General features: G+C 34.7%; 1 protein-coding gene across 1 annotated transcript in view; it reads left to right on the forward strand.

Annotated features, from left to right (window-relative positions):
- The window catches only part of LOC145292000 (6-pyruvoyl tetrahydrobiopterin synthase-like), a 63116-nt gene that overhangs the window by 19728 nt on the left and 26786 nt on the right, over positions 1-16602 (forward strand). Inside the window, exons 3-4 of the mRNA XM_080137979.1 lie at positions 7373-7462; positions 12833-12912. Of these exons, the coding sequence (XP_079994105.1) occupies positions 7386-7462; positions 12833-12912 (157 nt within the window). The 5' untranslated portion in view covers positions 7373-7385. The remainder of the gene's footprint in view (positions 1-7372; positions 7463-12832; positions 12913-16602) is intronic.

The following is a 16602-nucleotide window of genomic DNA, read 5'->3' on the forward strand; positions in this document are numbered from 1 at the left end:
GTCAGTAGATTCAAACTCAGCCATGAAGCCATCTCTGACTCCATTAGTAAGGAACAAGCCACACGGCTGACTTTAACTGCAAAAATATTGTTGAAATTTAAACATTTATTTTTAAATGTCATAACATCCGTACATAATGATCTAATGATTATAACATCATGATTTGCGCATGCGAGCTTAAGTGACTGACTTTTATTTCAACTTTAAAGTGATCAACAATAAGAACCAATTTCTTAAAGGGACTGATATAATTATTATTATAACAATTTTTAAATATATATATACACACTTAATAAAATTACCCCCCCCCCCCCCTGAAAAAAGCATAACTTTATAAACGCAGACGCCACATATAAATAAAATATGATCATGCTTTTAGTCAATATCTGATGTAAGGTTTGGACTATTATCAATCGCCTTCATTCATTACAAAAACAATCATACAAGAATTCCTATGAGAGTTGCTTCCTAAAATAAGTCATCTTTACAGTTTTCATAGTATGAATTATTTTCTCCTCTTCCTATACTCCAAAACTTTTATGCATTTGACACATTTTTTTTCTCAGCAGCATCGTCCATGTTTACTTTTCTTTAGAATACATTCGACATTAGTTTTTGATACAACATCATGTACTCTCCGCTGCGAGCATATCGCAACCCCATTGTTGTGCGTGCTGTGGATTTTATGTTCTCTTTCAATTCTCTTCTCTTGGTCATGATCATCATGGTTTTCACATTGACAAGTGTTAGGGGAGGTACATGCGGGTTCACAAGTGTAAAACAAAATCTATCAAAATGAGATGAAGAAATAATGCAACATCATCATTTAACATGTATTAAAGTTGGCACAATCTACTCTATCTGTTGAGATTAGCTTTCTGTTTGGTCAGTTCAATCTCTCTCAGGAGCATACAATCTGCTTCCTCGTGCATCTAACACTAGATTCAGACTGACTCTGAATTGTCCTAAAGACTTTCCCCATTAATAACATACTGCCAAATTTTCTAGATTCACGTATTAAAGTGTTATTCATGTGATATGGCTGTGACTTTTGAATCACATAAACAATTCTGACATATACACATTTTTTTTTTTTTTAGCTATTATGCACATTTTCTTTAAGCATTAACTAATGTGCTTTTTAATTTTTCAGTTTCTAACTTATCGACCATCTCATAATAACATAACAGAAGCATTGAAAGACACTAGAAACAATGGTTTTAGGATTGGTTAACATGCTTTTAACATTTTTATTATCGGGTTTCATGTCTTAATTTATTGAAAACTTCAGAAAAATATAACAAAATTACCTCAGTCTACAAGGATTTCGCCTTCTTTGAAAGACACCAGATCCAATGGTTTTAGGGTCGATTATAATATTTCTTCATGAGCATTTTTTATTCATTACTTTTCTGAACTTGGGGGGGGGGGGGCATGCACATTTTTTTTTTTTTTTTTTGACTGTTATGCACATTTTAAAAAAAATTTTTAAAGCATAAACTCACCTGCTTTTTTAACATTTCCTTTTTTATATATATTTTTTCTTTTTTATGCAGGCTGTGCTAGTTTCTATTCCAGGTTATTAGTTCATTTGAATCACTTCATAAAAGCAAAACGAAATTATCTTGATCTATAAAGATTTCTCCTTCATTGTAAAAACACAAAAACAATGGTTTCAGGATTGATTAAAATATGTCTTCATAAATATTCTTTATTTATTACATTCCTTTATTGGATAGAGATTATGCAATTTTTTTAAATGCAGTAACTAACATGCTTTTTAACATTTTTTTTATTGTTTCATAAGCATTGTTTTATTCTTTACTTTCCATTATTGAGGGGGGGGCACATTTTTTAAACATTAATTAACATATTTTTTAACCATTGCTTTTTATTGGTGGGGACTTCAGTTCTTCTATAAAACAAAACAAAACAAAATTAACTCTATCTACGATAATGCGCTAGATAATTATAGTGGGGTAGGATTCTTTATATATATATATATATATATATATATATGAATACAAATGTGTTCCTATTTAGTTGTCCATTCTGTTGAAAAAGTTAGTGTCTGTTCTATTGCTTGTTGGGTACACAGACGTCATGAGTTGGGTTAGTTGCTAGGTGTTCTGGGCAGTCACATAATGTTAGTCTGATATCCCTTTTCATCGTTTCTATACCTTCAGGGTGAGAACAAGGTTCAAGAGGAATGCATATTAATGCCAGAGGGAGGGGTCAATTTGCCAACAGATGGTCAGCAGTTATTTTTGCTGGTTCACACTTTTGGTAGGTTGTCATTTGATTCTTAGCTCTGATTGGTTGTCTGTTCACAGTTGGCTAAGGTTAACCTGTTCACTCTGGCTTTGAATATTATCTGTTTTATGATTTGCTTTCTCTTCTGGCATAATGTGACACCAAGATAGGTGTCAGCAACTGACTGCTTAGTGTTGTTTGAAGTACCTCAATAAGTCAATCAAACAGAAAAGTCTTTGGAGCAAGTCTCTTCATAATAAATGATACATGTGACTTTATAATATTCATATTTTCTTTCCATAATGTTCCATCAGCAATAGAGGTGCCAGTTTATTCCAACCTGAATCTGTAAAAAAATTGCATAATCTCTATCCAATAAAGGAATGTAATGAATAAAGAATATTTATGAAGACATATTTTAATCGATCCTGAAACCATTGTTTTTTGTGTTTTTACAATGAAGGAGAATTTTAAATGAAGAGTCAAATTATGATACTGGTTACTCCATGTGTACTCCGAACCTAAACTACATTAACTCCTAATGGTAGAATATTTTACTTGAAATTTAATTTGAGGTAAGATTCTCTGATTCTGTCTGTGACACACATGTATCATGCTTTCAAAAACATCCAGACTCCTGTCAAATTTACACTTCTCAGTTTATGCAATGCATATTATTACCTATTGAATGCAACAAAACTTAAAACATATCAAAACATTTTCTTCTACCCATTTTATCTTCTGTCGATGATCGATTGAGGTTTTCAGTTTATCGTTAATGTTGAAAAGGATTAACGTTTTAAATAACTTTGCAACATGTTAATATTTTGTTATCTTTTATACAAAATATGTATTTTATTTTTTATATGTTGAAATGTTATATTATTCAATAAAAAATAAAGTTTTATTTAAACTTTAAAATGTTTTAATGTGTTTATTTTAATTTGAAAGCACTAAATAGATTTATTTTATCAAACTTTAATTTATGTTTTCACATTTTTTACAAATCATACTCGAAGAAAGTTTTCATTTTTAATTTTTTTGAATTTTTGAGATGAGGATTGATAATTTGTATTCAGATTATTGTTCTCATTTTTTATGTTTTTCTCACAATGTTTCAACTAATGTAATTTTCTTCATTCTTTTTCTTCATTCTTTTTTTTCTTCATTCTTTTCTTTTTCTTCATTCTTTTTTTCATTCTTTTTTCTTCATTCTTTTTTTTCATTCTTTTTTCCTTCATTCTTTTTTCCTTCATTCTTTTTTCCTTCATTCTTTTTTTCTTCATTCTTTTTTTCTTCATTCTTTTTTTCTTCATTCTTTTTTCTTCCTTTTTTCTTCATTCTTTTCTTTTTCTTCATTCTTTTCTTTTTCTTCATTCTTTTTTTTTCTTCATTCTTCGATCTTCTTCAGGTGCATCATGTTGAACTCAACAATCTAGTTCAACATGGGAACACTATTCCAAATAATACAAAGTATTTATTGTGAAATGCATACAAGCATGTAAAACAATAAATTATTGAACTTTTTTTTAGTGGAAAGGAATGTTATTTTCCTGTGTAAAATGTTAAATATTTATTATCTAATTACACTCTTTGGATGAATGTCAGTTGAAAAAATTATCATCTAAAAAGAAAATTTTACTAGAATGAACTTCAAGTTATTTTAAAAATGTGCACTTATCAACATCTATTAAATTTTTAAAAGTTACCATGATCATATTCTCACATTTCCTAGCATGTGAAATATATCATATATTCAGATTCAAATCTGTTTTGTTCAGTCAGAGATTTCCAGAGTGTAGCTGCCACTTGTCTTTAAAACAACTGAACATCCAATATTTTTTCCCCATTGTGGTTCTGATACTTTAAGTACATACACTTATATATATAATTAATTAATTTAAAGATATTCACCTAAAAACTTACAAATACCTCCTTAACGCACCACTCAGTAAGCCTCAATGGCACCACTAGCAAGAATAAATAAAAAAAATCCATATGATTTTTATAAAGTACTCACATTCAAATAGTATATCTCAAAATTTGAGCCGAGTCAAATTTATAGTTTTTAAAATTTTAATTTATAGTTTATAACTTAAAGTGAAGCTATTGCTGCAAATATTAAAATCAATTAAAAACTCTGAATTTCATGTTAATAAAGCATTACTTTCTAATGCAAAACAATATTCTTCAAGCAAAGTAGTGGCTTGATAAACATTATTTGGACTCTGCTCCATTGGAAACAGCAGTTAAGAAGTGGTTTTCTGACTTTAAACAAGATCAAATACACATAAATGTTGCTGAATGGTGAGGTCATCTAAATTTAGTAGTTGTCCTAGAAAACATTCCATCTCATTTCTAACTAAGGCAATTGGGTTATAGGGTTGATAAATCTCTAATCTCATCTAAAAGGAGTCACCACTTATCAAGGCCCAAAGGCAACTCGAGGATAAGGGGTAATAAGCATATAGTGGTCAATGGGGCAATGTCACAGTAATTGTTAGTGGAAATTTGGTAAATTGAATTATTTAAGGGGAACGGTTCATCAAGAACTTCTTTACATTGGACTTGAAGATGACCACATTACAGTCAGCCGGAAAGCAGGCAAATAGAAGAGAGTTCCACAGGTGTGCAGTTCTAAGAAAAAAACTTTGTTCCTGGAATCCACAATTAGGTTTAGGCACAGATAAACAGTGGAGAAATTATTGATAGTGTTTTCAGCTAGACGGGTCTTTCTCATTAAAGTTTGGTAAGGAGGGGACCATAGATTAGAGCTCAGACGCGCACTTGCCATGAAAATAGCGATAAAGCAGAGACAGGCTCGCAATGTCTCTTCTGTGAGAAAGAGGTTGCAGGGAAGAGAAAAGGGCATCCCCCACTAGGCTACGAAGCAGCTTCTGCCCAGATGTGGCAACAATACTCCATCCTTGGATGTACCTGGCTCATTTCAGTCAGGAGTAAAGGTCAGACCCAGAAGCTTGTCAAAACATGGAGCCTCCCCAAAATGAGAGCCATTCATTTCAATTGATACCAGATGGGGATTAGAATGTTGATGATATAAAGACAGAAGCTTGGTTTTAGATATATTAAAAGTAACCAGCCACCTCTTTCCCCATTGTACCACATGCTCAAGATCAGAGGAGAAAGACTCAGAGAGAACTTGGTCATTTACGGTCTTTGATATACTGCCATAGATGGTAATGTTGTCAGCATAAATGTCTACAAATTATCTAAGGATGTGATTTGGAAGATCATTGATGTAGATTAGGAAGAGAATGAGACCCAGGATGAACTCCTGAGGAACTCCAGCATTAATACTATGAGCTTCTGATTTCTGTCCATCAACCACTATTATGAACCTATCTGAGAGAAATGATTTAATAATTGAGAAGACATTTCCAGCTATACCGTAACTGGAGATCTTGTGAAGTAAACCTTTATGCCATACCCTATTAAAGGCCTTTGATATGTCAAGAGCAATTGCCCTAGAAAGGTTGCCTCCATCAAGTGATTCACTAATTCTATGAGATATAACCGAAAGCACATTCGCTGTAGATCTACCAGAATGGAAACTATATTGTATGTCACTAAGAAGTTTATTTTTGCTGAGGTGGTTGACTACTTCTCTATTTAACACAGATTCCAACAACTTACTCATGATGTACAGGAGACTTATAGGTCTGTACTGAGAGGGGATGACCGATAACCTAAATTCTTAAATACAGGGCATACCGACGAAGTTTTTCAGGGTGTTAGGAAGCAATTCTCCTTAAGACAACGCTTAAACAGCTTTGTAAGTATGGCAGCTAGTTCTGGTTGAAGCTTTTTTTAGCACTATAATAGGAATGTTGTCAGAGCCAGTTGCTTTACTGAAATCAAGGCTTTTGATTAGCTTGGCAACATCACGCACAGATATTTGTATGTTATACAGAGTGTTTTTTGATACAGGAGGAAAAACTGGGGATTGTCGGCCTTGGTTGCATAGGGTAGTATTAGCTGCAAAGTTCTTGGCAAAGAGTTTGGCTTTGTCTGATGCTGACAAGATGACGTCAGGTCCATTGATGATAGTTGGGATAGAGCACACGCTTCTATTCAGGATCCTGTTCATTATTTGCCAAAACTGGTGGGAACCAAGCCACTGCTCAGCTACTTTGGAGTTGATGGACTAAGTATATAACTCTCTTATGTTCTTTATTACTCTTTTACAGTGGTTTCTGGCAGTCCTGAATGCAGCTTTAGTCTCAGTACATCTATTACGTTGGTAGCTATGGAAAAAATGATTTCTGTGTGCGATGGCAGCAGCACATTCTGGAGAGAACCACGGCTGGCTGTTAGGTTTTTGCTGGAATTTTTTTGAGGGAATGAAATGGCCTATACCTACACTTAACCATTCCGTCAGGTTTGATACTATAGAGGACACATCCTTTTTAAACATGGAACACAGACGGGTAAATCTGATATAAATGTACGGAAACTATCGCAGTCAGCCAAAGTGTATCGATATACCATACGATGGAGAGGTACGTCTGAGGACTTATTAAATTTTGTTTTTATCTTAACTGATACAACTGAGTGGTCGGATATCCCAGTGGAGACAGAACGGAAGATGAACATAGCTCAGGGCAAGTTGTGAGAAAAAGGTCTAGGAGACTTGCATACTGTTGCATCAGTGTTGGGCACACAGGTGGGTTTGTAAACAATTTGAGTGAGGTCATAAGCAATGGAGAAATCATGACAGAGCTTCCCCTTATCTGTCTTGTTTTTGAGTGGGTTGACCATTCCATATTGTGAACATTGAAGCCTCCACAGACGTGAATGTTAGCCGTAGGATGAGCAGACAGGATGTAGTCAATTTTCTAAGATATGTTTTTAAAAATAGTAACTCCGTTATTGTTGCGTGTTGTTACTTGATCCCCAAGAGTGCAACATTCCCACTTACAGAGGGTATCTATTGTCTCTTAAGACTGAAAGGAGGCTTATACTATATTTAAAAAAATGATGATCTATTTCAGAAACAAAATAAATATTCATGCGCGACCCATTTATCAATTCATTACTTTCTTTCTTTTCTTTCTTTCCTATTTGATAGCTACACTTTTTTCTTCTCTTTTCTTGAAAGTTTTTCTGGAACAATGTCTGATGATCAACCTTTACCACAAGTTGTTGTATGCCGAACAGAACACTTTTCAGCTTCTCATCGTTTGCACAGGTAACAAAATAATTTTTTCTTATTTTGTATTTCTGAATCAATAAGATGCATCTTAAGAAAATCGTAAGACTGTTGTCTAATGTTACAATAACCATACGCACCCTAACTTGTTGCTCTCTCAATTGTTCTGTATCTATGCTGTCTTGAAAAAATCTTTGGAATTTTGGTGATAACGCAACTTAATCAGAAACTTGGATAAATTGACAGATTGTTTTTTGTCCATGGACAACCCCAAATATAGAAAAACTCTCTATTAATAACAAATATTTATTTGAATACAAAGAAATTGACTATACTAAGTTTGGATTATGGAATTCTGAAATTTGTTTGCTTAGAAGAGGTCAAATTGAAGAGACTTATTCTTAGTATTTTTTTTTTCATTCCTATTCCTGATTTGTGTCTCCCAATCTCTGTCTATCTAAAATACCTTTTTGTAGGGATTAGAGATATGAAAGGCTTAAATTAGTTGGTTGTGATCATATATTAGGAGAGATAGGGTCATATTAAAATATTCAGACGTAAAGTAGCAGAAATGGTCTAAGAGCATGCACTTCGTACTTCTGACCTCCAGGAAAACCTAAAGTAAAGTGGTGGTTGAGGCAGTGGCGGCTCGTGCCTGGAGCTGTGGAACTGCAGCACCCCCAAGTCATTTCTACTCATTATTATCGATACACGTTAAAAAGAATACGTTTATTTTTTTTTTTTCTTTGTATGTGATAATATATCATATTAATTATATATATATATATATATATATATATATATATATATATAATCCTGAAGCTTAATGTCGATAATTGTCCCCATACTCATATAAGCATAAAAGCAAAACTTTGCTTGGGGCTGCGAAATTCACAGTTACACATTCTTAGTGAAATTCGCTTGTGCGCATGCCCGATCTAGAACGGTTAATATGAGTCAAATCGGAACTGTATTTTTCGCAGTTCCAAACGCGGTGTTTGCACGTTTTCGCTTATTTTTTTATTTTTTTTTTTTTAAGAAGCTTTGTTTACAAATGTTTTCTTTTTATTATTATTAAAATATTCTTGTAAATAAAATCTTCACCTTAAAAAAAAAAAAAAAAATCCCACACTTTTAAATGCGATTTAAGCAGACAAAAATATATAATATGCCAAACTTTTTTTTTTAATTAAAAGTGTTCGGGCTTTTAGCCTTGAAGTTACAAATGTTATTTTTTATTTTACCTATATGGCTTATTTTATTTGTATTTTTAAGTAGTTTAAAATTTATTTATTTTGTAGTAGTTTAACTTTACAGAATAAAAAATATTTACATTTTTTTTTATAGAAAAGCGAAGAAAAGTTTATTTTTTAAAATACATTTTAGTTAGAAATGTTTTTGCCTTATATATATATACACACATATATTCACACGCATATATATATACACACACACATATATATACACACACACACACACACACACATATACACACACACACATATATACACACACACATATATACACACGATATATATGCACACGATATATACACACACATATATATACACACATATATACACGCACATATATATACACACGCATATATATATATACACACACGCATATATATATACACACATGCATATATATACACACACATATATATATATACATACACACACATATGTATACACACACATTATATATATATACACGCACACATTATATATATATATATATATATATATAGCTTTAGCATTTATTTACATCCCACGAGGACAAAGCAAGAAGTTTTCCACTTTGAACAAAGTTTTTTAATTAAAATGTGCAATAACAAGACGAGTATGTAAAACCGTTTTTATAATAAGCTTAGTAAATAGCAAAGTTTGTTTTTATTTTTATATAAAAAGTTGTAAAAAGATTTGTAAATAAAATTATGTATCTTTAATTTTTTTTTGTTTGCTCATAGTACAAACATGTAAACTTTTTTATTCTATATTTTATTTACAAAGTTTTGTTATAAACACACATTTTTAAATTTTAAATAAAACTGTTATCCAATAAAACCATTTTTAAATGGTAATCTCCTAACTTTACCATCGTTTGCAGGCAAAGATTTTGTTTTTATGAAAAAATAAATTATTAAAAAATTGTAAATAAAATGTATTTAAACAATGTTTTTCGTTTGTTTGCCTGCGGTAAAATTTTATTCAATCTGTAAAGTTTAAAAGAAATATATTTGTATATTTTTTTATTACTCTGTAAAGTGTATACAATTTAAAATAGTGTTTTTTGATTAAAATGTTTTTGCGTATTACCCCTTTTTCGACGGCTTATAATGGCAAAGTTAAAAATATTTGTATTAAAAAAAGCAATTTTAATGACAAGCTTATTTTGTTATACGCCTATTTTTAATTAACAATAAGCTTTTTATAAATAAAACCGTTGTTAAATAGTAAAACTTTTTTCGTTAATAAAAATCTGTGACCTAAAAGTTATAAAAGTATGATTCAACTCAGTACGAACTTCCGGTTCAGTTGAATCGCAAAAAGAGGATCACATAAACATTGTATTCCTTCTACCCTAATTGATATTCTACTAATAGACTACCTAGTACTTACCTTTCCCAATACAATTGATATAAAAAGAATTTAACCATGGTCTCCTTGCACCCCCAAGAAATAACTTCTGCGACGGTAAATGAACTTCAACAGATTGAGTTTTCACAGCAGTCTCTCCATGATAAAGTTGTAATTAAGAAAAGAAGCCGTTCAACGCCTGATATTCAAATATCTCAGCCAGGCATTAGCAACAACAAAGTGTATATTCGTAGCTTTAATGGTACCAACGGAAAAGTTAGCTTTGCGGCTGTGAACTAAAAAAGGCATTGTTCTGCTTTCCTTATTTGTTGTTAGGGAATGATGTAACATGGACAAAAGATAGTTTCAGAACTATTAGCAAAATGAAAGATAGAACTGAAAAGCATGAGAAGCACGTTGTAGTTTCCCTATCAATTTTGGGGACCATAAATATTAAAGCAAAACTTAGTGAGGCCTGCAGACTTTCAATCAATCATCATAACATGAATGTTAAGAAGAACCGTGAAATTTTATCTAAAATAATAATAATAGATTGTATTTTCTTTTGTGGGAACTTTGAAACTCCCTCACGAGGACATGATGAAAAAGATGATTCAGTAAATCCAAGTGTATTTAGAGGATTTTTAAATTTTGCATCTTAATTAGATCCAGATTTAAAGAATCACTTAGAAACCAGTAATGTCTTCAAAGGTGTTTCCAAGACTATTCAGAATGACATACTTGACTGTCTTTTACAAATATACCATAATGAAATAAGGGCAGAAATTAGCAAAGCTTCCTTTGTAGCTGTCATGGCTGATGAAATAACAGATGTGTCTGAACATACACAAATGATCATTGTTTTACGGTACGTCTTGGATGAAAAAATACTTGAACGCATTTGGGGATTCTTTATTCCAGAAAACCAAACCGCTGATAGGATATCAAAATGTATTCTACAACAATTAGATATAATCCTTCAAGGGAATCGCCAAAAACTGATAACTCAGACATTTGATGATGCAAATATCATGAAAGGCAAAAAAGCTGGTGCTCAGGCGAAAATAAAAGCAGTTTATAGTAATGCGCATTTCACTCACTGTTATGCACATCAACTTAATTTAATAATGAGGAATGCAGCAAGCATTACACGAAATGCTAGAATATTTATCTCTAACATTTTGGCTATTCCAACTTTCTTTTCTAGATCACCACAGCGTCTGTCCATTTTTCAAGAAGCATCTGGATGTAAGCATTCTACGTGTATCTGCCACAAAGTGGAACTTTAACATACATAAATAGAGTTCATGAAAATGTTCAAGCATAAAAAACTGTCACTGAAATTCAGTCAACATCATATGTAGATGAGACCGTTGCAGAAGCGACAGGAATTCTGAAATATTTGAACGATGAAAATTTCATATTTTGGTTTGAGCTATTTCATAAAATTATGTCTCATGTTGAAATTATTTCTCGGGAAATTAGCATATATAAAGTCAATGAATACATAACAAATTTCAAAACTGCTATTTTAGAGATAAGAAACACCAAATACTGTGAAAATTCTTCACAAACACTCAAGGGCGAAGCTAAAGAACTGTGTGACTATATATCTGTTGATATAACGGACAGATATTCTTCAACTAAACATTTAATACTTGCTAAATTGTTTTACAAGATAAGCTTTGCTAGTTTTAAGAAAAAAAACTACCTACAGAAGAGATATCCTTGACAACTGAAGCATATCCCATTATTGACAAAGAAAAGTTTGAAACTGAGCTAGAAATATTTTATAGTAGGTCAGATATCCATGAGTATTGCAAAGTAATTGATCTCCTGAAATTTATTTTGGAAAACAATTTAAACGATGTTCTTAGTGAAATCACAAAACCCATAAAAATTATCTTGACAATTCCCATGACTACATAAGAGATAGAACATTGTTTTTCAACTCTGAAAAAAATAAAAACTTTTCTAAGAAACACCATGGGTTGCGAAAGACTAAATGCACTTGCAGTGCTTTCAATTGATAAAAAAGTTCTTCAGCAGTCATTCAGAAGTTAAGGAGAAAATTATCAATCTTTTCTCACAAATTAAAACAAGAAGAATGGAGTTTACTTTCAAATGAATGTAATAAGTAAAATATTTAAAATATTTACATCTATTTAGGATTCCTTTAAGTTATTGTATTTTTATACGTGTGCATATGTATAAATTATGTATAATTTTATGTTTGTTTTATTTTTACACAATATTAAAAAAATAGGTGTTTTCTTTATAACAGCACCCCCACTAATCTTAGGCACGAGCCGCCACTGGGTTGAGGGTTCCTATGATGTAATTAATCAACTAGTCCAGTAATAAGACAGGAGCAAACTTATCTCTGTTGACAACTAAGTCTTCCACTATAAATCGATTAGGATTGCTTAATGAGAACCAAACACCTTCATCCATTTCCAGCTAAATGGATTTTTCTCTTCTACAGAACAAAGAATAAATATTCCTGTGGCCAGTATTGACCACAATATCTAATGATAAAACAATTAAAATTTAAAAGATATCATTTTCACAGGAGTTTAAGCAATGCTGACTTCTAGACAATTTTTTTACAGGAATTGAGTCAGTTGGATTTTTAGAACTAGCATCAAAGTCAAATTTCTTTTCAGCCAACTCTTCAAGATGCAGCCAATTCAAATAAAAACAAATGGTTTTGATTTATAGAAAGTAAAAACAAACAAAACACATTTTCCATTAATATATTTTGCTAAAACTGATTTTCATCCTATAATTTAATGTTTTACATTTATTTTTCATTCTCCATTTTCAGCCTTTATTTAACTGATGAGGAAAATAAAGAATTGTATGGAAAATGCAACAATTTCCATGGACATGGCCATAACTACAAAGGTGAGACAAAATGGAACAAGGGAGGTTTTCTTAATTTTTTCATGCATGTTATTTTTTTAGCAAACAATTAGAAAAACACAGTTGTAGCCAACCCTCCTCTCTCTCTTCATCCAATCTTGATTATGAAGATTGTTTGGTCTGTGTTATACATAAGAATACAGATGTAAATTAATATTAAGCTTGAAACAGAAATAGACAGATCTGAATACTTTAAAGTGTTAGACATGGAGAGGGAGGGAGAGAGAGAGAGAGCCAATGGGAGATGGAGGTGTAAAGTTGAACAGGGGGAAGGAGATAAATGGCTTATTTAAAAATAGATCCAAGTTGTTAAATAGATCTTAGGAAGATTCACGAGATAAGTAAACATGAAACTTCCTAGTTGAGAAAATAAGGATTTATATAGAGTGAAAAGTTCAGCTAATTTGCACTTGTTGTGGATAAAAATATGCCACAAATTGTGAAGGGAGAACCAACATAAAAAAAAGTTATAACAATATGAACAGACATTGATAGAGAGATTTGAACACACTTGGATATGATCAGACTCGTAGGGAGGTATATGGGTGGGAGCAGACTTGTAAGGAGGTATATAGATGTGAGCAGACTTGGAGGGAGGTACATAGATTTTTACATAGTTTATCCAATTTCTGTAAATGTTTTTTTGTTAATGAATACATTTCTTATGAATATTTTATTAGTAATTTGTGCGTTTAACTTTGCCCTCATGGGGAGGCAAGTAATCAGGGAAAAAAAATGTAAGCAAACTCTTGACAATTGCCGACACGGACCCAACAGCAATGTCGATACGGATTCTAGCAATAACGGCAACATAGACTCTACCAGTAATGCCAATACAGACATGAACGCTAATTCCAATACAGATTCAATCAGTAATGCTAATATGATCTTGAATGATAATGCTGACATGGACTATGAGTGTCATTCTTATATCATGATTGCTGTTGTTGCAAAGAAAAAAAAGAGTACAGAAAACTTCAGCTCACTGCAGCAGCATTGTCCATCGGTACTTTCTGTGGATTCGTATTCACGCCTGTCCCATCTGCTCCAGTGGCCTGTTTTTATAAAAGACCTAGTCCTCCAAATTTACATATTTGCATGCGTGCATGGGAGCACACGTGATTCCACAAGACTGCATTGTTATATAAGGCCGCAGGCGCCATCTTGGACCCTTTTCAGCATCATGACGTTGTGTTGGCAAAATGCACACTGAGGCTGTTTAAAAGGTAAGCCTGCATTCCCACAATTTTTGCCACAATCCCCCCTGATATCATTATCAAAGAGAGTGCAGGGACGCGGTGGTCTTTTTCTTTGGGTGCTTCTTTGGAGAGGGGGACAGGGGGCTTCGTCCTCACCTATGCTTTCGGCCTTGGTTTCAGCGTCGGTGAACCTAAGGCTGCTAATCTCAGGGTCGCTGTCCGACGAAGTTGGCGTAACCCAGAATGATGGTTCACTTGTTTTAGATCCAGTCTCGCTCTTATCGCCGAGTGGTGGCTGTGTTTATGATGTCAATTGAAGACAAGGCACCTCATCAACCGCGCACCGATTGCCCAGTTCCGTAGCATGTGGTGCACTTGCCACGGGGCTTCTTAACCCAGATGACATCCCCCTCTGATACTCTCTCTCGTCACCTCCGGCTCTGGCAGTGGGCTGGTCTTCATGATGTGGTACCTGTGCAGTGCTTTGGCTGGCATGGTAGAGGGTGAAATGTCATCCTTAATGGTGACGTTATACCAATAGACCGCCTCAGGCACTGTACACCCCTTCCTAGCTGCGATGGTCTTGACAGTCCTGTGGTTTCTCAATAATTCCACTCCCAATGGGTACATGGATGCACTAAATCACAGACGTATACCCCATCTGTCTGTGAACTGTTTGAACAGCTTGCTAACAAAGGTGGTGCCATTGTTGGTCAGTATCTCAGAAAGGAGACCACACCGAGGAAGACATTTTCCAGCTCCCGGACAATGGCGGCCGAATCCTGCTGGTGAAGGGGCTGCCACCATGCAAATTTAGACGGTCGGCAATCGATGAGCGTCAAAAAATGCCCACCGTTGTGGTGAGTTGCGTCTATTGCGAGCCTCTTCCAATTTCCTCTCACACTCAGTTTTCCCTTCTTCCATCGGATGGGTGCTGGGTCGATCGACCGACAGGTTGCGCCGCTCCTTACAACAGATTTCATGTCCCTCTTTGATACATAGGGGTCGACCAGCCTGGTGAAGTAAAGGGTTTGGTTTACATCGGGATGCCCTCTTTGGCAGTCGACATCAGCAACACGGTCCGGGCTAAGCCGACACCCCATCGCGATGCACCAGTGTCACATCTACGGCCAGGTTGAATTCCTTGATGATCTCGGTCAGGGTAGCAAGTCTCCGTATTAGCATTTCGGCCGATGCCTTAGTTGTCAACCGTGCTTTCCCACTCAAGGCATCGGTTATCTACCGATACATGCACGTAGAGTCTGTGACGATGTGTAGCACACTGACCTGCCACTGAAGTGCCAGATTTACCCCTTTGAGTGTAGCATCAAGTTCAGCCAGGTTTATGTGCCCGGTGTCATTTTCTGGCTGAAGCCAGCAGGCATCTACTACAATAAATCCGTCAACTGCCAGAGCAATACCAAGGGTGAGTGAGCTGGCGTCCAACCAAACTGTAAACTCACTCCCGTCGATGCACCAAATCCCTCGCACGAGGTCGTCCTCGGTCACTCTGGCCACAGATTCCACCAGCATGCTTCGCAGGGTAGGGTCGCGCACCTCATCATCTCATCCTGTTGACATGGAAGTCGCTTTATGGCAGCCACCAGGGAAGTGGTCCACCAGTTTTCTGCAGACGAAAAAAATGCCCCGACCATGATGTTGGAGTGAACTTCTGGAATGTCACCACCTCTTCCCCAGCGGAGTCCGTCTGCGCTGCCGCTCACATGCAAGTCAAGAACTTTGGCTCCTTGCACGACAAAGTGTTCTTTCACCATCTGGGCAGACATGAGGCTCTTGTTCAGCAGCATTGTCCTCGGTACTTTCTGTAGACTCGTTTTTACGTTTCTCTCATCTGCTCCGATGGCCTGTTTTTATAAAAGACAGTCTTCCAAATTTGCATATTTGCATATGTACGTGAGAGCACACGAGATTTTGTGAGACTGCATTGTTATATAAAGCCACAGGCACCATCTTGGACTCTTTTCGGCATCATGACGCTGCGTCAGCAAAGCGCACACCGAGGCTGTTTAAGAGGTAAGCCTGCATTCCCACAATTTTTGCCACAATTGCATTCTTGTATCCCAAGAGTTGTCCAATGAGAACATGCACACACTTTTCTCAGGCACTTCATCGCATACTCATCACACTCCTTCCTGATCTCAACATCACACAAATGGAAATGTGGAGAAGGCCACTTCTGTCTGGTGCTCCGTCTTAATGGTACAGTCTCATGTATATCTTTTACTACACGTTCTGATTGTACCTTGGCTTTAGTTATTCCTGGATTTGTCAACTTCACAAAGTACACTGTTCTTTTTACACCAGTGTGCTGGATTGGTTCTGTTCCTCGGCCACAGCACACACAGATTGTTTGAGTTCTGTCAATATACAGATTTCATGTAGCCATCGCTGCGATATCCTTGTAATAACGGATTGGCTCACATCAATCTGCATTTTATATTCAGAGACCAAC

Source organism: Euprymna scolopes, chromosome 13 (genome assembly GCF_053919585.1).
Source record: "Euprymna scolopes isolate OS-2025 chromosome 13, ASM5391958v1, whole genome shotgun sequence".
In the NCBI taxonomy this organism is placed as follows: domain Eukaryota; kingdom Metazoa; phylum Mollusca; class Cephalopoda; order Sepiida; family Sepiolidae; genus Euprymna; species Euprymna scolopes.